This window comes from Anopheles cruzii, chromosome 3 (genome assembly GCF_943734635.1).
Source record: "Anopheles cruzii chromosome 3, idAnoCruzAS_RS32_06, whole genome shotgun sequence".
In the NCBI taxonomy this organism is placed as follows: Eukaryota; Metazoa; Arthropoda; class Insecta; order Diptera; family Culicidae; genus Anopheles; species Anopheles cruzii.
In genome coordinates, this window is record NC_069145.1 from 84,247,346 (window position 1) to 84,272,265 (window position 24,920).

At 52.0% G+C, this 24,920-nt stretch overlaps 1 protein-coding gene across 1 annotated transcript in view; it reads left to right on the plus strand.

The window, feature by feature from the left end:
• The first annotated feature begins 4,978 nt into the window (after positions 1-4,978).
• The window catches only part of LOC128271169 (uncharacterized), a 63,222-nt gene continuing 43,280 nt past the window's right edge, over positions 4,979-24,920 (plus strand). The window contains exons 1-2 of the mRNA XM_053008610.1: positions 4,979-5,222; positions 11,873-11,908. Coding sequence (XP_052864570.1) covers positions 4,979-5,222; positions 11,873-11,908 — 280 coding nt within the window. The remainder of the gene's footprint in view (positions 5,223-11,872; positions 11,909-24,920) is intronic.

The following is a 24,920-nucleotide window of genomic DNA, read 5'->3' on the forward strand; positions in this document are numbered from 1 at the left end:
TAGGAGCGTCCGGGTGGTGGCGGCGCTCTTCCCGTTTTTCCCAAACACCGTTTGGGTGTTTTCTTCCGACTTCTTTCTTGCCGAAGAGGTGTTTGTCGTATGTTTCACCTTCGCGGTGTATGTTGTAATGGATTGAACTTTAATTGATAAATGTTGCACGCTTATCTTTCGACCGACTGGAGCCGAAGCGGGAAACGGGGCCCCTGGGTGGCGGGGAACCTAATGTGTAGCGCACATACACGCGCACCTCACGAGGCGTAATTCACGCCTCCGGCCAATGGTTTACCGGGGCTGGAAATTGCGTGAACCGTGGTGGGCCTTCGGTATCTGTCAAATCCGCTCTCGACGCTGCGGTTGACCAGCCGAGTCACTTTACGAGGACGCCTGCCCGTTTTCCTGCCCGTCATTATATTGGACGATTGGGCGACCCACTCACCTATTATTACTATTTCGAGCCCATAAATAGTTTCGATGCCACGTATCGGGGCAAATCGGAGAATAAATCAATCAACCGTGCCGTGGAGGATGCAATAAACACGTAAACACGAAACGCGGTGACACGAATTTCTGGCCGCCGCTATCAAACTTGGCCGGTGCGTTGATAACCCCCAGGGACGGTGGGGAAATTAGCCTATGTCGGACTTGGCAGACGGGTGGACAGAGCGGATCACTGTCCGCTGTTCGTCTTTGATTCGGGCCGATCGTCCATCAACCGGCCGTCCGCGGGAGACATGCCGCTTGACAGAGCAACCGGCCCCCTTCGTTGGCCCATCGTGAGAGTCAGGGTGTCATTTTTAATCGATTACTATCACCGGACCACGTCGTCGTCGAGGCGGAAACTGTTTGTTTCCGATAACCGCGACGTGTGACACGGGAGCGTCTCGTTCTCGTCAAACGGCGAGCTGACAAGAGAAGCGAGTGATTTTTGAATTGCAAAGCAATGGTTACTGTTGTTGTTTGCGTGGACTAGATGAGATCCAGAGGAGACCTGCGACGTTCAAGGAGTCAGCGTTGGGGTGGTGAATTCTTGAACGCCAACTGGTTTGCAGTCAGCAACAGATATGGAATGCTCGAGATAATCTAGACTCTAGCCCCCTCTAGGGAGAGAATGGAGCATATATGATATATTGCTAAGGCCAACAAGAGAAGTTGTGACAATTCGTTGACACCTTCGTAAGTGAGGCAAATTCCCAGAACATTTGAGTCATGTTCTGAATTCACCCAATAGCTCTTTTAGTAACCGTAGTAGTTGTGGAACTCATGGCTCAGGTCTCAGCTAGATCATCATCAACTGCGGGATCATCGCTTTTCTCATAAATTGCCACATCTTCGGTTCAAAATCGATTCGATCGAGGTTTCAAAATCCAGTCTTTTTAAAAGACTTAACGATGGTTTGATTGTTGACATGGCTCCAAGCCTAAAAGAACCCATTTGGAGGCTGTTGTTAGTATTGGAATTTGATGCACTCTTCTCGAGTTGCTATGTAAGGCCTCCTTGGATGATTGCTGGAATTGCTGGTTTGCATATCTGTGGCAACTTGTTGCACAGGTTTTATCAAGTGTGCTCTGAACTAATCTCCTGCCAAACCTCGACCTCAAAATAAAATGAAGAATTCCTTTTCTAATCTTGCTCTTCTTCTACTTCAAGAATTTATGGTACGTCTTGTACAAATCGTAGGTGAATAGAAACCCCGAATTACAGGATAACGTACGGCGACCATTCAGTGCGTCTAGTGCGCTATCTGGGAGGTGGTTGGCCCAACGCGTCAGACCCGCCATGACGCCGCGCGCGATATTAATCTCGCGGGCCCGGCGAGGCCAAAAACAATGTCCGGGAAATCACATGGCCAGTCTATTTTAAACTCCTTTTCGCGAACCTATCCAAAAAATATTAACCACCGACGGGCAATCGGCGCCCGACGATAAGCATCGGTCAGGGCCAGGAAATTACGCATGCGCCACACGGGACTGCGCCAATTGATAAGCCTCTCCAGACTCTGCCCTTTCCACGCGCGAACCCGGTGGTAATGAGGGCCCATGACTTGGAAATTTTATGATACAAAATGTTTATGGAACATGCGATGGCGGCGAGCTCCGGCGGGGGCCCGGGACAAACAGTGACACGCCTAATCGGCCGCGTGATGGGCCGCGTTCGGATCGGCCCCGCCGAATCGGCAAATAAGGCCATGCGTATCGCCACTCGAAAGACGGTGCTACCAACAGGCACCGAGAGGCGAATAAGTGTATGCATGTCATCCTGCCGCGTCCAGAGTCCGCCCGTCGTCAATGTGCGGAAGCGAGCATACCACGGCAACGGGGGGAATTTTGGGGGGAAATTTCGCTTATCTAAATGGGTTCTAATCCCCGACACCGACGATACGACCACGACCACGGTGTGTTGGGTCCGTTCAATTAATGCATACCCGTTATCATCGCATGCGCCGTGGGGCCAGCTCTGTTGATTGATTAATTCAGTCGATTGTTTGTCGGATTAAACTCGGCCCCCTCCCCCCGCTTCGTGCACTCCCTTCGGGCGTTGGGCCGGGATTGTCTTCGGCGAACGGCGGAGAACAAATGAAGAATTTGAGGGTTGGCTGGGTTCGACCGGGTTTTTCGGGTGATAAGCGGTGAACCTCCGAAACGTTACTATCTGCACGCACTGCACGGCCCAAGATTAGCGCCCGAAACCCGTAATGGATGCCAATCTTTCGAAAGTGAATTTCAAACCGATGCGTAGAGAGACTTCAGTGCCGGTGGCCGGTGCCGAAGCCCTTTTTAATTAAATCAATTAACACCAGCACAGCCGGGCGATCCTTCCGAGCCCGGCAGCCAACTACTTCCTGCGCTAAACGCACATAAATAATGGAGCTTCCATGGAGGTGGCGTTCCACCTGCCACGGTTGGGTCCGGCGACCGATGGGAACGCGCGGCCCATTCATAAATTCATCCCGTAACCATCCCAACCCATGTTGCGATGCCAATCATCGCCGGTCGGCCTGCGGGCCTCCCGTTCGGGTTGTGGGATGTGTTTTGGGTCGCGAGATTTTGATCAAAGCTCATAATTTTCACCTTCGCCACGATCGCCGACGGAAGCCCGCGGAGACCCTGACCGGTCTAGCTCTAGGGTTGGTTGGTGGGAAGGGTAGCGCTGCTCCTATTATTCACCTATGGCCGTTCCTTCCGAACCTTTCGAACCGGATCGTCGCGGTCGCCGTCAGGAGAGAAATGTTATGAAATATTATAAATTAGAATAATTGCCATCAATTACCGCACAAAAGAACGCTGGCCGGTGCGTGGCGTGGAGCGGCCAGGGACGAAGCATGCGGGGCGAAGAAACGGAAAGAAAATGACGCAACGATCTGGCGCATAATCCGCGAGACACGAGATCGTTTCACTTCCGCGCGTACAAGTCTCCCGCCAGGGCAGGGGTGCCCGGTGGCTCTCGATGGCCAATACTGTTTTAATAGCGGCATTGAAATAATCATGCTCAAAATTGTGATCTAGAACCCCCCGGTCTCCCTCTCGGTGTTGGAGGACCAATCGCAACCGAAATCGGCCTCGTGTATTGCCATTAAGCGACGCCGTCCGCAATTATGGCGGACAAAACGGAGTTCCGTTGATTTCCGGCGATTTCCGGTCCGGGTGCCCGGGAGTACAGCCAGACCGAACGACGCTGGCTCGCGGGGTGGCTCCCACGGGGCCGCGTCACTAATCGATTAATCTCTGCACGGCCAGCCGACGACCACGAAGCCGCTGCCGGCACTGAGAGATGAGGTGAGAAACATAGGAAATCGGCCGCGCAGCGGGATGCCCGGCCAGCGTGGACCAGCGTTTCTCACACATCGAGCCGATCGGCGGGATCGTTCTAAGGGATGGTGGACCCAGATTGATCAATTATTAATTATTTATGCAAAATTTGCGCTCCGGCCGCCGAAAAATCTACAAATAAAACGCCTCACCTAACACGCTGCTTCCGGTTTCTCACGATCCGCACACACACACGCACTCAGGTGATCGTGGCAAAAGGAAAGCAAACAACGCGCCTGCCGGGATTTTAATCGGTTCGAGATCGTTACATGGCGACCGTGTACGGCTCTAATCGAAAGGCCAATTTTTCGACAATGAAATTTGGGGCGAATAGGGGGGACAGAACCACCTGGTGGCCCGGTTTCGTCATCGTCCGACTCCCGGGCGGGAATGTTGCTGAGTTGGTGGGTCCGCGCGTCACGCGTTTGATGTGAAGGGTAATTTGTTTATTGGAATACAAAATCGACTGATAAGAAGTTGAAGTTCGATTGTGACATGTTTTGCGTCGTTTTTTTCCTCGAAAGACCGAGACGAGACCGTGGCAAGTTAGCTGATAAGGTGACCGGTGACGATGATTAATAAACCTGTTACGCCCGACGGCCGACACCCGACGCACCCCGACGTAATTCGTGATTCTTATCGCGCCCGCGGGTGCGCTGTGACGCGGACCAGAAGTGAAACAAACAGGACAATTAGGAAACAAGGACCAGGGACCGTTTGATGGCTCGCTAATGGGGCGCTCGAGTGACACACACATGTAGCTGCATAAGCCGCTCCGGCGACTCCGTATGCTAATCCATCAGGTGCCCCAAGGACCGCAAGTCAATATCCTCATCAACTCTGGCCGAGTGCCACCTGCCAGAGCGCACGGAGAGAGAGACGGAGTGTAGCAACAATTTAAGCCAAGAACGCGACCACGCCAGGTCCACGCCAGGACTCGTAATTATGATCGATCGCGACGCTAACCGAATGAACCGAACCGGGCTTTCTTCGCAGGCTTCTTCTGTCCACCGCTAAGTGTGTTAATGTGAAAATATGAAGACGTCAAGGTTACGCCACTAATTGCGATCCCTCGGTGCCGTGTCCTGTGGTGCGCGTTAGTGTGTGCGTGTGTGCGAAAAGGAGTTACGCGACAGCGGCTAATCAACCGCCGGGGCCCGACATTCGGGATTATGCCGCTTCTGGTGGCTCCGAGCAGCACACATGGAGTGGCCCTGGTAGACCCGGGACGCGCCCCGACCAACGCCTACGAGCTCGTGCCCCAGGAGTCCCACCACACGCCACGCAGCCGCCCCGAAGTGTGTGTGGCCGTCGATTTCACGATGTCCAAGTTTAAGGCATCCTCGCGCCACTCGCTGTACCGCCAGTTCTACGGTGCGGACGAGTCGCCACCGTACGAGAAGCCCGACGAAACAGGTAAGTGCGCGGTGCCCCCTAGGATCACCAGCCAACCAGCCTCCTCGTGACTGCGGTTCATCAAATAATCGGTTTTAAAGTCATCCCCGTGATCCCCGGATTCCGAGATGGGTTTCTTAAAGACTTCCGCCGGGAAGGGTTGCGCCCGATGCCTGCTCAACCCTTTTCGTGTCCCCCGGGCGGTACGGCTCGTGGCGGTTCTCGAGGATTCGCCACCACATGTTCGTGTGTCGTCACGCCGGTGAAGGCGACGACGACAGCGACGTCGTAAGTGATTTCGGTGCCTCGGCCTCTTCGGGGCGTTTAAGCGAGGGGTGCGAAACCCTTTTTGGTGTGGCACGGGATGGCACGAGCCTTTGATTTATTTAGGAGCGACCGATGATGGGGTTGCGATTGCGGGTATATCCTGTGGCGCACGGTTCCTTAAAAAACCCTTCCGCCGGCCGTTTACGATGCCACCGCCAACAACCGAGGCCAATAATGGTCCACCACCCCACGCTCCCCCCTCTCGGGGCCAACCCCGTGTGGGGTTCGGTCCTTGACAAAATATGCTTAATGTCGTCGGCGGTCGTCGTTGAAAGTGAATTTGTCGTGAGCGGAAAGGAAGTCGGAAGTCGGTGTCCTGTTTCGTCGTTATTATTTGATTCGATGGCCAAAAATCAGACCCGGGCGCGTGGCCCCTCCCAGGGCGTACACTGGGAAAAAAGGGGTGCATATATTACGGTCGGCGTGATGATTGTTATTTAAATGGTGTGTGTGTGTGTGTGGTTTATGGCAAAATGGATCACGCCCCGTGGCCCGGGATTTCAATTCCCTCCCGGGTGGTAAAGGTGGCCCGGACCCGGACTCTGCCACCCTGTGGGCGCGCGCGTGGGAATCCTGCAACAGGTGCCCCGTGTGAAGGTGGTCACAATTTGTTTCCATTCCGCTTTGGTACACTTTATGGCGCGCCACTCGAAAGAATTCGGTCCGTCAAAAAAATACATTACACCCACCCCCAACACACTTGTGGGTGGTGGATGGAAATTGAAAAGCGGCGCGATGGTGGCACCGGTGATGGATGGGAAATCGGACCCCTTCGGGGGGGAGTGCGTTGCTTCACTGGAACGAAGTGGCCAGGGTTCGATAAAATCTTGCCAGTGGAAGGGTGCCCCTTAGGCCCTTCCGGTAAGCAAGGCAGCCAATTAGTAGTCGGTTCGGTGGCTGGCCGGCGGTCCCGGGGAGGGAGCTCTGGGACGGGAAAGTGTCAGATTCCAGATCCGAATCTGAACCGTTTAAAATGCATACGGCGCGGCGCGTATCGCGACGGGTTCATCGGCAAATCGGCCTCGCCGTTCACGGTAAGCTGCACCCGTTCGGGGCTTAACATATCATTTGCATGCTCCCACCACCCCACTACACACCCCCAGCCTTGGTGGAGATTCTGTTCTGTCCCGATGATCGTGACGCAATTAAAATATCGTTATGACACGAAGACGCGTCAGGTTCCTTCCGTTCCGTTTGCTGCCTAGCTGGTCTGGCGTTCCGCACCGCGTTCTGGAGGCAGGCAGGAGAGCGGCCCCTCTCTTAAGTAAACATAACCCACCGAGCCTGCGGCTGGATGCCGACATCGAAGCTCAGGCGCCCACACGTAAATGACGCGAACGCGTTGCCGAGCGAAAATAACGATAATTAACTTACATTACACTCGCCAAAAGCCCCGGCACCTGGGCACCGCTTCCCGGTGCTAATTTAAATACCCGGCGGGCGGCTGCCACCGCGAAGCATGGCTAGTTAAACATGCACCGCCGCCGCTGCACTTGTTGGACCGCCGCCGCCACCGCCGTTGGGCGCATTTATGCGCAGGCCACGGCGCAGCATATGGCGCCCCCGAAGGCGCGCGTTCTTCTGTGGCCGACGCCGCCACACAATGACTTAACAATACACACACACACACCCGCACGGGGAGGCGCGCGCCCGCGCACGTGAGGTAATGAATAAAAAATCATAAAAATTAATTTAGTAGCTTGCGGTGCGGTTTAGCATGGCGCGGCTTGCTGGGCTTCTTAGCGCCCTGGTCGCCTTAGGGAACTGCCAGGCAAGCGGCCGGCCAGCGGCAAGGCAATTTCCTTCCATTGGGGCCCGGCGGCCACCGAGGGAGCTGCTCTCCCTTTTTTGCTTCGCCCCCCCCTCGTCGAAGGAAATCAAATCGAATCGGTTCGGGCAACGGAAGAACGATAGTTTAACATAGTGAGGGGAGAGAAGAGAGCGAAAAAAAATCTCAGCCCAACCGGCCGACCGGCTGCTGGTTGATTGGCCACACACGGAGAGGAGCGCCACCCAGTGAGCTGAAGCTGAAGCCGAAGTGAAGCTCTTTTTTTGCGGCAGGTGTGTTGGGAACCTTTGGTGTGATTATCGATGTTTTGTACTAGTTTTTTTTTTCAATTAGTAGTGCCCGCAGGTGCCGATGATGGCCAACATTAATGTGCATTTGTTGATCAAACAATGTATCAGTCCTAACAGTCGGAAATGTACAGGTGACAACGAATTCTTTGACTTACGGTCGGTGCAGTCGATTTGATGCTTTTATTGGGGAAGTTCTCCTGCATTGCATGAATTCTAGTTGAGGTTTTTATCAAAACCCTACGAAATGGTTCCCAGAATAGGGTAAAATCTTGTGGCAGCTCACTCAAGTTACAACGAAGATTGAGTAAAAAAAAAATTTATCATTTCCAGCTCGTAAGCAACATCAGAAACACAAACTAAGTGTCTATAAACACATTTGACAAAATATTTACCCAAGAATGTTAAATGAGAGTTTCGGAGTATCTTTTTGTAGAACTGAACTTGTAGATTGAGATTGTTTCTTTTTTATAAGTTGGCAACACTGCCATCAACAGTATGCGTCAAAATACTAATTAGAGTTACGGGACCTGCGATACGGGTCCTTTTGTAAACAGTTTAAAGTGAACTATTCGGCTTTCATAAGGTTTTCAACTATTCAACATCGCAGTTCCATTAAATTTTGTGTGCGGAGTGAAAAATCTGCCGCCAGGAAGGTTGAAAATGTTGCAGAAGGCCTTCGGTGAGCAAGCTCTATTGAAAACAAGAGTGTATGAGTGGTACAACATATTCGAAGAGGATCGGGTCAGTGTCAGTGGCAAACGACGCACGACGGCCAGAATGACCATCAACATCAATTGATGAGCTGCAGGCTAATAAAATCGAAGAATTTGTGCTCCAAATTCGTCGCTTGACAGCCCGAGATCGCATTGACTTTGTTGGAATATCGAAAGGATCAGTGAATTATCCATTGGAGCCAAAACCGTGATATTTTAGAATCCTATTTTCGTTATCGCGCACGTTGACTGCTATTGGCCCCAGTTCGTCATAGGTCCTAAAGTCACTAATCGTAATGGGTGTTGTGCCCCCTAACGTATTGACACATTGGCGTTTTGTTGCCTACAACTGCATACAAATATCAAGTAATTCCCAGATAAAAAGATAACAAAAAAGCATTATAAAGAACCCTTATTATTGTCTTCCGTGAAAAGAAAAGAAGGTTAAAAGAAACAGTCCGAAGATCCCAAAACTAGAACCGTTATCGTTCGGTTCGCTGCTTACAAAACATTTTTCTATGGGCGTACTCGCGAAATGATCGTACACGGAGACACTTTTGCATGTCATTACGAATGATCGCGGCAGGCACGGCACGGGCGAACGCGAGGTAATCGGTCGTGTCGGTGCGAAGCCGAAGAACCTACCAAACCTTCAAAAAACAGAAACGAAACCCCTTCGATGGTGGGGAAATAAGACACCCGTCGTAATAATAGTCTTTGCTTGATCGATAATGATCTCGTGATGTCACGTAATTATGTTTTCACTCATTTTCTTCGCCAACCGGAACGGTGGCGTTGCTGGCGCTGCTGACGGTGGTGGTGCTGGGCACTGGGTGGTGGCACATTCAAATGAGTGTCGACACGGAAATGGCTGGCCAGTGTGGCGTGCCGAGCCGGGCCGGCCCCTACGCGTTTCGTTGGCTTTTCCCAATTATGACACGAACGGCGCCCTCAAATGGAAAACACCGCTCAACACGGGCAACGGGTCCGGTCCGTATGACCCCTCATCAGTGGCAGCTGCCGCAGCAAAATCACGCCGTGTGCGGTAGAAATGTGACAATTTGTGACCCACCAGCGGCGGAAGTCGGTCGTCACCCACGAAGTCCGCGAAGACATCCCGGCCACTCCCGGGGGCCGGGAGCGTCTTACACAACGTAAACGGTGCGGCAAGAAAGTCGCGAGCTCACGGCTTCCAACGATTTGTAGCATTTGAGGAGCAGTGTCTTATGAACAGCTCTTGGAAGGTTCATAACAATTGGGTTGGATTAGTCATTGTTATATGATTTTGTCACAATTTTAAGGACGCGTTCAAGAAGAACATAAATCGAACAATGCGGTGTTTCTAAGTACAAATTTCAAGTTCACTTCAAGTTCAAGTTCATTCTTAAGTTCATACTTAATGTTTATCACCATCGGATGCTTTTGAGAAGTCAAACCAAGGTTTTATGAGTGACGGAAAGCAAAAGTTTAACCGTTACAATCTGGCACCTGCCCATTATTATAGAGGAACCGGAAATGCTGAAGGTAAATGTCCAATATGTAACAACTAAGTCACACAAATAGGTATTTGTTTTGAACCAATCACCGTAACATATTCACTTGCCGCTAAGTGGCCAAACTGGTTTCCGATTCGAAAGGATATCGTTTCCGGTCACTGAGCCGGATCACGAGACTTTCTTACCACACCGTGCGAGTTCTCGAACCCAAAACCACGTTTGATTAGTGGCCCTCCGCCTTGACTTGAGCCCAGTTCTATTGCGCCCACATTTTTTTTCTTGACCGCGTGTCATCCTCGGACGATGCGTCCGTCCTAGGGGGGCCTTTTGGGGTGTTGGGGGGCGCGCCCAGTGTTTCGCGGCACGGAACGGTGGTTAAAGTAATTGCCTGCACTATTTGACAATTTTTATTCCACTTTTCTCACTCCGGCCCGGCTCGTTTATCATTGTCGGGTTTAAAAACACATAAAATTCGTTACCAAACGCGGAGGAGGAGATCGGCCTCGATTAGCAACCACCCTCTTCCTCTTCCCCGTGACAGTGTCTTGCCGGACAGGGGGCCGGCCGGCGCGATCTTACGTCGAAAAGCTTTCTCGCGCGCGGAAAACCGATCAGCTGGCGGAGATAAAGTTTCCCGCGGTTCCCCGCGTGGCAGTCCCGGTCAATTTTCCCGTGGGCTCCGTCTCGGCCAGACGTCGCTCACGTGTGACGGGCCGGGCTCGTCGTTAATTTGTCGCCTCCGAAACGCCACCGCTGTATGCGCTGTCGTATGTTAATTTGTATCCCACCTAACGGCTCCCTATTTATGCTTTGTGTGTGTGTTCGAAATGATGACAATCACGGGGCCCCGTTTCGTCTATTTCCATTTCGGTGCTCCCTTCGGTCGGTCCGGAGCCATGATTATTCATTTCCAGACCGGAGACCGGGACCGGGATGATTGGAGCAATTGGTTGGCGTCCCGGCCAAAGTGCGGGTTTATCGCGCGCGATCGCGCCCGCGTCGCTCTCGCGGGCTCGCGTGAAATTAGAGGTGTAAAAATCCAATAATTGCAGCCCCGTTGCCGATCGACCAACGGTCAATTCAAATTAGACATACACCCGTCCGCGCGTGTGTGTGTGTGTCTGGCGATGATCGTATCGCGGCCACGGCGAATTAGCGTATTAATTTTGGGCCCGGACCACGGTGGCCGGTGGGACCGATTTCGGGCTCCAATTTCTCGCACGCCGATTGGTCGTCGTCACTGGGCCCCCGGGCCACAGCTCCCTGTAGCCCGCCGAACGCTTTATGTTGAATATTCAAATTTTAAATTTGATTCGAGTCATCATCATCACCATTTATCTCTCCGCGAGGCTGGGTCCCCGAAAGATGAATTGAAAGATGGTCTCCGGAGCACCAAGGAAGTGGAAGGAAATTGCTTCTGGTTTTGTGGGATTCTCATCTGCCCCGGGTGCGCGCGTGTGTGTGCGGAACGTGGGACAGGAGATTAGCCCGGGCTGCCGGCGGACGGCCCCGAATCGGGCGAAGGATGGATTGTAATAATTTTGTGGAAGATTGTTCGTTCCGCGGGTTCAGTCTTCTTCGTTCCCGTGCTACTAACGCGCGGAGCCTCGGACATTTGAATATGCTTCCTGGTGCGCCGACGGAAGATCGCGAGCGCGGGGGGAATTGATGACGAGATTTCGGACCGCGGTGGCGCGCGCGGATGCTGCCCGTGCTTCGGTTGTTACCTTCGTATTGTTGACGATAATTACGATAATTTGGTACTTCCTGCCTGCCGCGCAGCGCAGCAACAGAGTGTCAGTGGACCGATCCGCCCGGTAATCTGGATCTGGACGTGGCCAAGGAGCGCGTGCGAGAGAGAGAGAGAGCGAGAAAATAACCCAGTAAATTACCCCCCCACCCGTACTTCGCTGCGGGAGACGCTCGAGATTTCATATTTGCCTTCATTCTGGTTCGGAGTGGACCGTGGACGCGCCGCTTCTGCTTCGCGCCTTGCGCCTCGGTTCCTCGGATTATCAAAAACCTTTCCTTTTCGTTTTCGTTTCTTCCTCCACAGATGCGGCCGAGCCGGAAGGGCGCGAAAAATCCTTCGGTAAGTAAACAAGCGTCTGGTGATGGTGGCCTTCGCACAAAATTGAATCATAAGCCGATCGAGCTCCGCGACCGACTTCCCCGCGGGGACCCCCTAAAACTCTAGCAAATAATCGAGCAAAGTAATTATAAAAAGAAAGGGCCCAAGCCCACAAGATGGGCACGGCGGTGATAACGCGACCGTGGCCGTGTGTGTGTCTCAGCCACGACCACGAGTCAACGTAGGAGGACATCGCTCGGCGCGCGCCGGAGCGATTCGGTGGGAAAATCCTTCGATCGTGCGCCAGGATGAGCGGACCCTTCGTTTCGCCTGCGATTCGCCGCATTCCACGGACGCATCACGCGAATCACGATACCAAGCGCGGGCCAAGCCCACCGAAAAAATAATCTGCATACTGCTCCGCAATCCATAGCGCGATCGATCCACGGTTCCCGGGTGATCGCTGATTGCCGCCCGGGCATAATCGACACACCGCAGCACGTGGGTCACTAAGTCCACAAGCTGTGCAAGCAAAACCTCACTGCAAGCACGGCCAATATTGGGGAAGGCCAGGTTCTTCTTAGTGGTAGTCGAAAGGAGCCAAGTCTGGTTAGTTAGCGGCATGTGAAAAAATTCCCCAACCCCACGATTCAATCGGTTTAGTGGATCCGTTACTGTTAGTAGTATTGGACTAGGTTTGAGTAGCTCTTAGTAGTTCAAACCCATCAGATCCTACCAAACACAATGCATTGTTTTGCGTCCATGGCAATTTGGCCGCGTAGCTGATGTTTATGGTTCTTTTGGACTTCAAACCAAGATCTTTTACGTTTAGGAATCTCAAAATAAATCCGCTCCCCATCGCCACTAACAATCCGACGGAGTAATGGTTTTCCTTGAGAACCTCTACGCTCTTTGTCTGTCGCGGCCAAATCCCCATTCTTAAATTGTTTGAACCACTCAAAGCGATTGCCCAGGAGCTCATGCTCAGTAAGTTGGAGACTAAAAACTTGCCTTCTTTTGCATTGAAGATATCAAAACAAAGCAAACCGTTCTTGTAAGGGTTAAATTGACAGCTAGAGGCATCGGATAGCAAATCCCAGTGGTATACTGGGTGTTCCATCACGACCCATAATATTGAAATGTTTAATAACTTCGCTATTTGTTAATCGATTTTGACAAATGAACAAGATTTATTTAGAACTAGCTGATCCCGGCGCGCGTTGCCACGCCTCATTTCATCCTCATTTCTCGATTATCCGACGTTTCAACGGACTTCCTGGTGACGTATCCGATCAGCTTCCCTTTGCATTTCCCGTTACTTCTACTTTTCAGACGATCGGGCTTCCCGTTGACGTATTTGTTCAGTTTCCCTTTCCGCCTCCCGTTACTCTGTTTCAAATGGTAGGGCTTCGCGGTGATGTATCCGATTGGCTTTCCTTCCCGCTTCCCGTTGGATACATGGCAAAACTCGCACCAGCTAAATTTGACTCAAATTGTTAGAACACTTTTCGAATTTTGCTGCAATTTACCCTAATTTTGTATAGGAGCCACCCTTTGTAAAGTGGCGAGAGGTTTCAAACATTCACCAGAACATTTCCCCAAAAACTCCCACCTGCAGAATTTGGTTCGATTTGTTCGAAAACAACCCGAATTATGCTGAATTTTATGTTACGTTTGTATGGGAGCCCCTCTCCCGGAAGGTGTGAAATGTACTTTTTCTACTATATGATCCTAATTGCAATCTAGAAGGCTGTAGCAGTCCGTTGCTATCTCTCTCTCTCTCTCTCTCTCTCTTTCTTTCTCTCTTTCTCTCTCTCTCCCCTTCTCTCTCTACCCCTCCCTCTCTCTTTCTTTCGCTCTTTCTTTCTCTTCCGCCCCCTCTCCCTCTCCCTCTCCCTCTCCCTCTCTATCTCTCTCTTCCTTTCTTTCTCACTTTCTTTAAAAATTAAACGCAAACTACGCAGTTCCCCCCAACATCACACTACTTCAAGATGGATGGAATGAGGGGTGGTGATAGGTGGAAGAAGGAAGGAAAAGGCTTTTAAGTGAAACCAATCGATTTACAGACCACCAAAACCTTAGAAACGATACCCATATTGCCCTAGGACGTATTTTAAGGATTGGGGTTGTATGGAGACCCCCCCCCTTCCCTCGTCCTGCAAGGACCAAATTTTGTCACATGGTTTCTCGGGTGACCATCAACTATTGTGCAAGTTTTGATGAAATTCGATTCATAACTTGTGGAGTAATTGATGTTTTTAACAGTTAGTTGTATGGGAGGGCAAAGAAAGAGGGGGGTGAGGGTTTTCTAACCTTGACTATTGCACTCCCCGGCCCCAAAAACCCCTGTATACTAAATTTCGAGTCAATCGGTCCAGTAGTTTCGGAGTCTATAAGGAACATACAGACAGAACGGGAATTTTATATATATAGATATAGAAGGCCGTTTATTTACTCAAAATTTAATATTAATCAAATGAACGCCTGCATTAGATACACAAAAAGCGGCTCTTTTTTGGGCATTTTTCATTGTATTTGACAATATTTCGGTAATAGACAAGGTAAAAGTAGCCATTTCCGCTGCGATGTTAGCTTTCAGTTCTTCAATGGTCTACGGTTGACTGGCATAAACCTTACCTTGATGGAACACCCTGTACTTTATTGGCCCATGATGATCTGTTAGTCTCTAAAACGAAGTAGCGATCCTTTCAAATTTGCATACAAAATAATAAACCGTACACAAAAACATTGTTCATTCAGACGTGCCATCTTGTGGCCTGATTGACCCACGTGCTGGAGTGGTGGAACCGCTGCGGCCAAGATTGTCGTCATCGGCCCTGGGAAAAAAAGACCCGATACGTGCGAGATAGTGAAAGGGCGCGATGCGCGATGAGCGAACGCAAAAACCGCCGACGAAAACATCGTCCTCGTCGCTCGCTGGTCGCGGGTTATTGTTTCTTTTTTCGCCAGTCCAGCGGGGTCCAGGGGTGTCGGCGGCGGTGGCGTGCAGTAATGCTGTGGTGGCACCCCTAACGTAAGTAGTGCAACGCAGGAAACGGGATGGGGCCGGGACCGGGGCCACGGCACGGCACGGCACACGGAAAACCCCGCACACAGAGAACGGCGCGATAAAGAGAATGAGTGAATATTATTTTTAATCACAACATCGCGATCGATTGTTTCCGACCGGCCGGGGTTGGTACCGGATCGAGATCCGCCGCTGCAGGACGCGCTACAGGAATTGTTCCTTGCGATGCACAAACACTTTTTTGTGTGTCTCTTCCCCGGGTTGCACTCAAAAAAGTGGGGGGCCCTTCTGGAGGCCCGCTCCCGCTGAGTGGCCGTGTGGCTCACGGCTCACCTATCGACGTCAGCCATCGGGATGGATAATGAACTTGTTTTAGTGCGCGATTTAAGCGGAACGCCAGCGACCGCGAAAGGGTTTTAAATTTAATAATCATCATCCTTGCTTGCGTCTCTAATGCGCGCGCCCATTGGGCGCTCCCCGTTAAGGGCCAGCTGATCCTTGCCGCGGCCGGATTGGCCCTTTTCGGCACCATTCAGAGCACCACGAAATTAGCAAGTAAGCGAATATTAAGCGTGATTATTATTTGGGACCATTTCGCGGCGCCCCTCCGAAAAAAACCAAAACGTGCGATGATTCTCCGACAAGGACTCGTCGGGGCAAGGCGATCGTGAGAAGCGATCGGCGGCACAGTTGCCGCGGGGCGAATGATCGATGTTGGGCGGCGCGGGATAGGTTGTTGTGACTGGTGTTGATGGGCCAGCCGTCGTCCGCCATTGCGCTGGCCCACCGATTCGCGCAGGATCCGTTCGAAATATGACACTTTAATGAATTCATTTATTATTTAATACGAAGCAATGCAATTTGCGGCAATCTGCACCGCGGGTGCAGCGTGCGCGCGCGCGTCCTGCAAATTGGTGCATCGAGCACCAATATCGGCCGTCAGCCCGAGGCCGAGCATTCCGACAAACTGTCGGCCGGCGGTGTTTCAAGATCGCCCCAGAGGTAATAAAAAGTCACTTAATTTTAAATTATGATTTATGCGGGACAGTATTTGATGTACAGTGCCAGCGCCGCCAGCAAGACGAGCCGAGAGCGCGGCGCTGAAGCGTCCGACGGGTCAGATTTTAATTCCCGTGCCGTGGGTCATAAATATTTTGACAGTTCCTTAAGCCAAGTTTTATGACTCTATCCGGGCCCCCGGGTGCCAGGGATCAGCGGGCCCGCCGCGGTTTGTCGGAATGGACGTCTGGGGCGGCCCGACACAAAAAGCACCAAAAGCGGGGAAGCGCCAGCTCGAGAGTGGGGACGATAATGATGCGGCAGCGTGCTTAATTTGTAACCCCACCGATGACCGTCCAGGTCTGTGGTCGAGGGCCCAGGAGTTCCAGGGGCCACACAGCCACATTGTGGTGGCCGACAGCAGCAACCCTTGGCGCGGTGTTATTAATAAGCGATCAATGAGCTTTCGGGGGCCACTCCGGGGGACGATTAAAGGGATGTCTTTTGGTTTCGGGGGCACCTGGAAATGGGTTCGCGGAACGCAATCGGCCCTCGATCCCCGAGGTTCGCCGAAGTGCCAACATTTTATGTGCATCACGAAAATTAGTTTTGCAAATTCTTCGGGCCCAGCGAACAAAAAAACACAAACAAACAACGGCAAAACAATGGAACTGGACCGTCATGCCGGCGCGTTGAAGGGTCGTGAAACGGGGGCCGTAACTGTTGCTTCGATCTGTTGATTCGATTTTTTTCGCGCCCGCCATGAAATATTGAACATTACCCAAAACGGCCCATAAAGGCGAGGGCCGCCAGTCATCCTTCCCGGGGGCACCCGCCAGCGAGGAGAAGGGTGGTCTAGTTTTTTGTGGTTGTGGAGCGCCACCGCAGCAGCAGCGGGCCTTGAAAAAAGGGCCTGGACCGGGCGCCCTGCAGCGAATTGGCTAAATTTTTCCACATCATTTCCGATTTAATTCAATCGAGCCTCCACGACCACGACCGACCGTGGCCATTATTTGACTAGATTCGGCCGACGACCACCGTATGCGCCGGAGTTTCCCATCGGACCGTTACCGCGTCACGATGATGATGAGTTTCAAATTGTGTCGGCGGCCGCCGTAAGAAGCATGAGCATGCCCGGGCGCCGGGCGCCACCTCCCGGTTCACACGGCATTCCGCGACGGGGCCACGACGACGTTGATATGTATATTTCTCACTTTTGATTAAACGCCGGCTGACCGGTCGGCACAGGTGGAGGACCCTTTTTTTGTTTACCCCGTTTTCGATTAATGTTGCGCTGCCGGGACCGCAACACACAATCGTTTCATCGGACCGCCGAGGCAGGGGTTGGACCCGCCCCTGCTGCATACATTGTTTTCGTCACATTCGATCGATCGATCGATGATTTTTGGCCGATCATTATCATCATCATGCTGCCCGGCGGCATCTGACGAGATTCATTCATACATTTCGCCCGGGACGGGGGCCGGCACGGACGCCTTTGAATGGAAACCGGCCCGAAGCGTTATTGGCGACTGCGGATGGTCCGTAACTAGATTCATCCGGAAGAATGGCCACAGCCATACACTCGCCGGTAGCAAGCTATTTATGCCCCAAGAACTAATTTGTACCTTTATTCAAATGACCACGGAGACAGTTGACGTGGTCGAGCGAACGTTTTAATCACGGCGAACGGGATGATTGAATGTTAATCAGCTGGGTTGCGGGATTTAATTACTATGCCGTCTCCCTGGTTACGCATGCATCACTCGCTCTTTTGCCCGGTATGTCACTTTGCCGGGCCGTTTTGAGACAATCTCCGGAGCAGGCGCTACTTGGATCGAACATTAGACTAAGATTGCTGCATTATACAGGTTATGCCGATAGATTTTTATTTCAAGTATTCCAAGAACTGTTTCCATCCTCACCTACATAACTGCATGGTGTACACGTGGAACGTCAATTTATGGACACGACGGTTTTAACACATGGGCTGAAAAGTCCCAAGCCTAGGGAAGAAAACGCTCTCTTTTTGTTGAAAATTGGCTTTACTCACCAACGTCATCTCTATCGCCAAATAATCATTCCAGCGCCGCTCTAACCTTTTTATACCTTTTAATATTTATTAAGACAGTAGCGTTAGTGAAAATGAATGCGTTTGTTTACATCCTGACGCAGTTGTTGATAATGATTAATGATATATTAACGAACCTGGTCCTCGCCAGAAATCTATCGGCACAATCTGATAATACAACAATCTATCGAACAGACTACTGACTCACTGACTGACTGACTGACTCACTGACTGACGAAACCCCGAATGGTGCTGACTTTCAAATGACCTTCAGTCATCATCGGATTAAATTTCCGACCACTCATAACGAGGCTCATTCGGTGGACAGCCGCGGATTGGTTCGAGAGAAATTTCGTTGCCTTAGAATAGCGAGCATTATTGAACTCGTCGAAAGAAATGCTCCACACTCAAAGCTTTGTGTGAAACGGCAACATTCCGAAATTGAATTGTAGCAACCTTTGCCATGCCAGTTCTGTTCGGGAAGGCGTAGAACAGTGCACACGGAACGGCCACTTGTGACGGATCTTTCCGTTGGCGGCTCCTCCGCAATTGAATAATAATGCAATAATAATGCCCCAAAACGAATGCTGGCGTGATTGTTTTTTTTTCTTGATATGCTTTGGCCACTGCTCGGCGGTGGCACATTACGACATGTGCCACCCCGGTGGCCAGCCGTTGCCTCGGGCGCACTCGAAAGCCGGCAGGCGACCGAACCGAAAAGGGCACGTAACGAATCCGACGGAACCGGCTGGCTCCAGGGCGAGCGGAGCGATCTCGCCGGGGCCGACAGATCGGATCCGATCGGTCACCGATGTCTCTGTGGCCGCAACCGGCGGATGTAGGCTTGCTGCACCGTTCCATCATCCACTCCAGCGTGAAACTATAATCGCCGGTTGTGCCGGGAGCTAATTATCCGCTCGTCGGCGCTGCAATTGTTACAATGTTCTTGTGTATAATTATGCAAACAAACAAGCGACACGGGAGCGTCCATCGTGAGCGCATCCGCTTCTGAGTAGACCAGATTTCTCGCAGAAAACTAGATTACGATTTAATAGAACACTTTCGTTCATTCCAAACTTGCTCTTGGAGAAAATGGTCGAAGAAAATTATTATCTCTTCGGTGGTCTACGCTGGACTCCGGAGGAGGTTGCTGAGTGCCGAGCGCTGTCTTGGTGATAAGAGTAATACCAGACCTGCGCAGACCTCGTAGCCCCGGGGGACACGGCCCACTCCACCGCTGCGATCGCCGCGGCACCGTGCGTGTAACGCCTGCCCGCAATTAGGCGAGTGTTGAAGCAAATTGTCACCTCGTTTGCGGCACCTTAAACGGACCTCGTTGCGCTGCTGCTTGCCGCTAATTAGCCTGCTCAGCGCTCGGCGAGCACTTTATAGGGTCCGAGGAGCCGGTTGGCCAAGACGCTGGTTTCTGTAGGAGATCCGACCGACGGAGATCGCGCAAGGCGCAAATCCCGAACTCGACAGGATCAGGACCTCCGGATGAAGGACCTAGGAAAGACCGTTCCAGGAATCATCGTTCGGCAATCACTTACCGGTCGTCGGGCAGCTGTCGCTGCGAGCCCACTCAAACCCACGGGAATTGGCGCACCGTAATAACGGGGCCATCGATGGCTGACAGGTCGGGAGATAAAAAATTATCATCTTTCTCCGTACTGCGCCCGGCCGGGCGGAAAAGGACAATTAAAGCAGAATCTGACGGACCTTTTGCTAAGGGCTTGCTGGCCCTCTGCTGGCCTCCCTGTAATGATTCCTAATGGAATCCGGCCTAGAGAATGGGTCTGGAGATGAGAATTTTCGATCGGAAGAGGTCAAAAGTGAAAAAGAAACGAAACAAATGCTGCGTAAAGTCCAGCAGATAGTCCTGGAGCCGGGACGAGGACTCAGCCGTAGGTCACTCAGGTAGAAACAAATGCAAATTATCACGCTGCATTCAGCGCATCTTCGCTTTCCGCCCTTTTTTCTTTTCTCCCTCACACACACTGCTGCGGAGTGTCGAGGGTTGTTTGATGCAGAAGCGACGGCCGGCCCAAAACCTGTATCGGAGAGAATGCAGTCATGTTGCCCGAAGAGGAGTGGACGAGCAATAAAAGGCGACCAGACCGGACCCAGGCTCCGGTGAGCCTGCCGCAGTCGCCCGTCAGAAGTCAGTTGTGTGGCACCGAAGGCTTCCGAAAGGAGGCTCACACCACCAAAACATAAAAAAAGGATGACTTCTCGGGAACACGGTGCCAAATTCAGGTACAAATTAGAATATTGGCGCCCATTCAATCAACCGGACCGGTCAGGACGGTTTGTTTTAGGACCGCACGGTCCGGTTGTTTTTTGCTTTCGGTCCCGTGGTCCGTCTCATGTTTTATGCTTTCGTTTGTGCCGTGCCGCAAAATTTACGATCAAACCGAGCACCGCGTAACTATCACGTCCCGAGCGTGTTGCGTAGTTTCGTTTCGTGGAGTTCATATAAATTTCATTAGTTTTAGGAAATCGGTGTGTGTTCTTTTTTGGGAACCTCTGCGCAGTTTTATGCTCTCGTCGAAGTGACCTCCGTCGGCCGAACTAATATATCTCCTGTTGGTCTCGTTCTTTCGAGAGAGAGACAGAGAAGGTCCTTGGTACAAGTGGTAAAACGAAAAATATTAATCAACAATACCACATCAATTACACTGACCGGTGCGCATCGGGCGCGATTCATTTGCCTTCCATATTGGAACCGAGCAGACCGAGCAGTGCCCGTTGCATACGTAAAGCACTCTCTCAGGGCCATGTTGCACCGGCCGGCCCGACCCGGACCGATCACGCCCCGCCAGCCGACCGACGATGACGACCGACGGAGGGGATGATGATGCATCATTTCTGGCTCGGTTCTGGCTGGCTGTGTGTGTGTGTGTCTGTTTCCTCTTTGCCAACCCAATCGCCCAATCGCCTCCCGAAGCCCTGGCGGCCCCGCTGGCTGACTGATTGAGAGAAAGAGCATGATGCTAAGCATAAAGTTCATATCTTTTAATGTGATCCACAATTCGGGAGCTCCGCCCTAAGGGATCGCTAAAAACTATAATCATATTATGCTTATTGTGTTCACTGTTTCTTATTCACCCTCGGCAAGGTCTTCCGAGCGGTCTCCGACGAGATGATGCGGCTCCGGCTGCTGCATCGTTTCGGTTGCAGTTGCAGCGAGATGCACCGAACGCGGCGAACGGATTATCATCGTGCCGAGCGAGAGCGGAGCATAAGAAAAAACGGGCGCAAAAAGGGGTCCCGTCCACGGAATATGGTCGCCGATCCGGTCCGGTCGGCTCCACTCCGCAACATAAACCACACGGCGCTCTCTGTGCTCATTCACGCATCCGTCTGCGCTGGCGCTCGGCCATTCATTCGCAAGGACCGTACGAAAGGACCGTACGGTGGAGGCCCGTTTTGTTCGAGCTTTTAATTTTCCCCACTCGCTACTCCCGCCCGGCACCTGGCACCAGGTGGCACCGTTCCGAAAAAAGATTGTGAGAAGGTTCGTGAATTTTCATAAAGTCACTTATGAGAGTCGGATGCTTGGACTTCGGCACCAGTTGGGCCGGCCGGGTTTGCGAAATCGCCAAAGAATGAAGCATTATTTTGCATCCCCCATCCTGGCCGGGAAGGGAAGACAATTTTCTTACGTAGCTTTACATTTTCTCCGTACGATAAAGTCAAGTACCTGCCCATTTTTTCCCGTCCCGAGCGAAACGCGGCCCGGTGCGTAATGGGAACGACCCGGCGAACGTGGACGCAGACGCAACCGACGCGGCCAACAACGTGCAAATCAGAAATCACGGACCGACCGCGCCGGCCGGGATCCGCAGCCCGGACCCAACCTGCTACTAATATGCAGATAGGCTCGCCAGTCGTCTTCGGCGTCCTCGTTCCCGTCGCTGTGAGGTTGTAATTTTTAGTAATTTAATTTCGCATCCCGTTCGTCCCGTGGCCTGGGAAAGTGCAGTGCACGCCGAAGGGTGTATATTTATGGCCCTTCCCCGGGGGCCGGGCGCACCGTTCGTGGCTGAAGGCAGTGCCTCCCGGGGGCCGTTCGCTCGCGGCAGCAGCTCCCGCGCGAGCAACGGGGCTGGCCTTGGGCTTGGGCTGGCTCATTTCTCACACTTTGCCGGCGGTGGCCACGGTACGTGCCCTCTCGGTACGTCCCGATCGGGTTCGTTTCTTATTTTGCATGCGAGTCCTTCGTTCGCTGCACGGCACAGCCCGGCCCAGCCGAGGCCGGCCGACGATGATGATGATGATGCTGGATTGTACGACGACGGGCCACGGTTTGGCTCCTCCCAGCGAGATCCTTGCACCGTGATCCGGCCCGGTGCCGGCCATATCGGTATAATTTGCAATCATATTTTTATCCACAATAGACGGCTTTCGGGCTCGGGCCTGTGCCTGATTGTTTAATGCTGGCCCCGGTCCCGGGCCTTTCCGGGACCGGGCAAAGGCAGGCGCGCGCGCGCACTCCTGCTACGCAACGGATGCATACGAAATGAAATGGCCAGACGGCGGCCGGACGGGCGGACGGGAAGATTGCACCACGATGGGATCCACATAATTCCATCATCATCATCATTATTTCCGTTCCGTTCCGTACGCTCTCGCACCCGAGACCCGGAGCAACCCGGCTTCGTGATATGGTATCGATCGGAATGAATGGAGCCTTTTTCGCATCGGGCCTTCGCGTTTAATATAATAATGAAAACGCAAGACGTGTTTTATGCAAAAATTATAATCATAAAATTAAATAAAAAACGCAACGATAATCCTTGCGGTGCGGTTCCGTTCCGTCGGCGGAGCAGCCTGAGCAGCAGCCTGAAACTGTCGATTGATCGATCGATCAGTCGTCGTGTAGCGGCAAGCGGCAACGTGCAGCCGCAATTTGGCCGCATCCACTGCCAACCGACGTCCGACGAGTCTCCGGCGCTTTAATGAACATTCCTCTATTCAAAGTGCAATTTGAAGCGGACGAATTACAATAATCAACGTGCAATACACGATTACGTGCAGCGTTTCCCATTTGTCTTCGCCATTTCTTATTTAGTACGGGTCCGGGTTCCCCGGAACCTCAAATTGGGAGAACCATCGCGGAGAAGCTTCTCCGTCGTCGTCGTCGTCTTGTTGTTCCGTTCTGTCCGCATGAGCCGAGTGCCTGCTGGAAATGCCGCAAATGGTGCGCCGGTGTCAGGTGAAAAATGGTTTAGCGCTGACCACTTTTCCTTGGCGGACCCTTGGCGGACCTGGCGGGGACCGGACGTAAATGATCACCACGGCGTAACATCTTTGGCTGATGTACCCATTTGTTTGGCTAAAATCTTGACGCCAATCGCGCGACCGGCCTCCATAAAGTGCGCAATTAACAACCCAAACGAACTCGACTCGGGCTCGCTGGAAGACCGACCGAAAAAAAGCTAATTAAATTATCTTTTCCGGGAGGAACTGCTTGTGTCTTGTGCGCACCCCTTGCGGAAGATAATCGCAAATCGCCGCTCCAGGGCGGTCGGTGCCTACGAATGTGCGGTCTTAATACTCGTCATATCATTTGACTACCATTCCCGGCGTTCGCGGCGTTCCCGGGCGGCTCATTTCCATTCCGAATGTATGTCCTTCGGTTGGGTGGGTATGTTGATGAGGCTACCAGCGGCCACGATCAGCATACTGCCCTCCCCCCACCCCCACTGCCCGGCCCGCTGGCATGCAGATAAGTCCGGGGGCCCACTTAAGCAGTACAAGACATTAACATTTCTCATCGCCACCGGGCCCTGGGCTCCGTCCCGGGGGCCGCTTTCGTTGCGTTCGAATGGTTTTCCACTTGCGTTATGTTGCGTTATGCGTTTTTCACTTTTCTTCCAACCAACCAGCAATTACTAGCAGGGCGATCGGTAAGTGGTGAGGCAACGTTTTCGGGTTTTCCTTCACAATTTTTGTGCCTCGCAGCTCAGGTACATGTGTTTATGGGCTACGATTATTTAGCCAGTCACCATAGGCCAAGTGGATTGATATCATTTACCGATTGAATAAATTTCCCAGATCGAACGTTGAGTCGACAGAACACACATGATCCTAAGGGTCAATGCATTTTCGGCACTGCACTTTAAACTATTAAAACAAGGGATTTAACTTTTAAAGCAAATATTGAAACTATTTTATTTGTTTGTTTTATTTGAACACAACCAAAGATCAATGATCAGCCTGCTCTGTGTTTGTTCAAAAGATCATTTTGTTGTTTAAATTACGAAATTGGATACTTCAAATGGATCCGTTTAAAGAAATGGGCCACATAAATGACATTAAAATACAATAATCGTTTTCGAGATGATCTCTTATTGGCTTAATATTGGCTGAAGATCAATAGTTTCCACCCGAAAGATCTAGAATAACTCATACCGTCAACGCCCCGTTAGGCTTCACAACTTATTGATCCACCTCATTTCCACACGATCGCCACTGGCTCTGGGGATCAGCGCAGCAATGCGATAATTATGGGATATGTGACAGGTGTGTCCATACGCGCCCAACTACCCAACTCTTTTTGGGCAACATTCTCCACCATTTTTGTTGTTTTGCTTCGCTCCGGAAACAAACCGTTTGGTAGCTCCACCGGCGGAAGTGCTCCGGAGGCCGGTAACCGATGGCGTGAATTTAACTAGCGATGGTAAAGATTGTCCTCCGTGAAATTAGCATTCCCAAGGTGGGCGCTCGAGGGCCGTTGGACAACCCCCCGCCGAGGAGTGACAGCATGTGCGCGTATGTAAATACACCCTTCCAGTCCAGTCTCGCTTTGGCTTTCGGATAATAACCGCGGAGTCCTCCACGGGCAGCAGATTCGCAGCTGGACATCCGGCGCCCGAGAGACAGGGAGCGAGAGAACACCTCTCGCTCTCTCGCGGGCTCGTAAAAATATA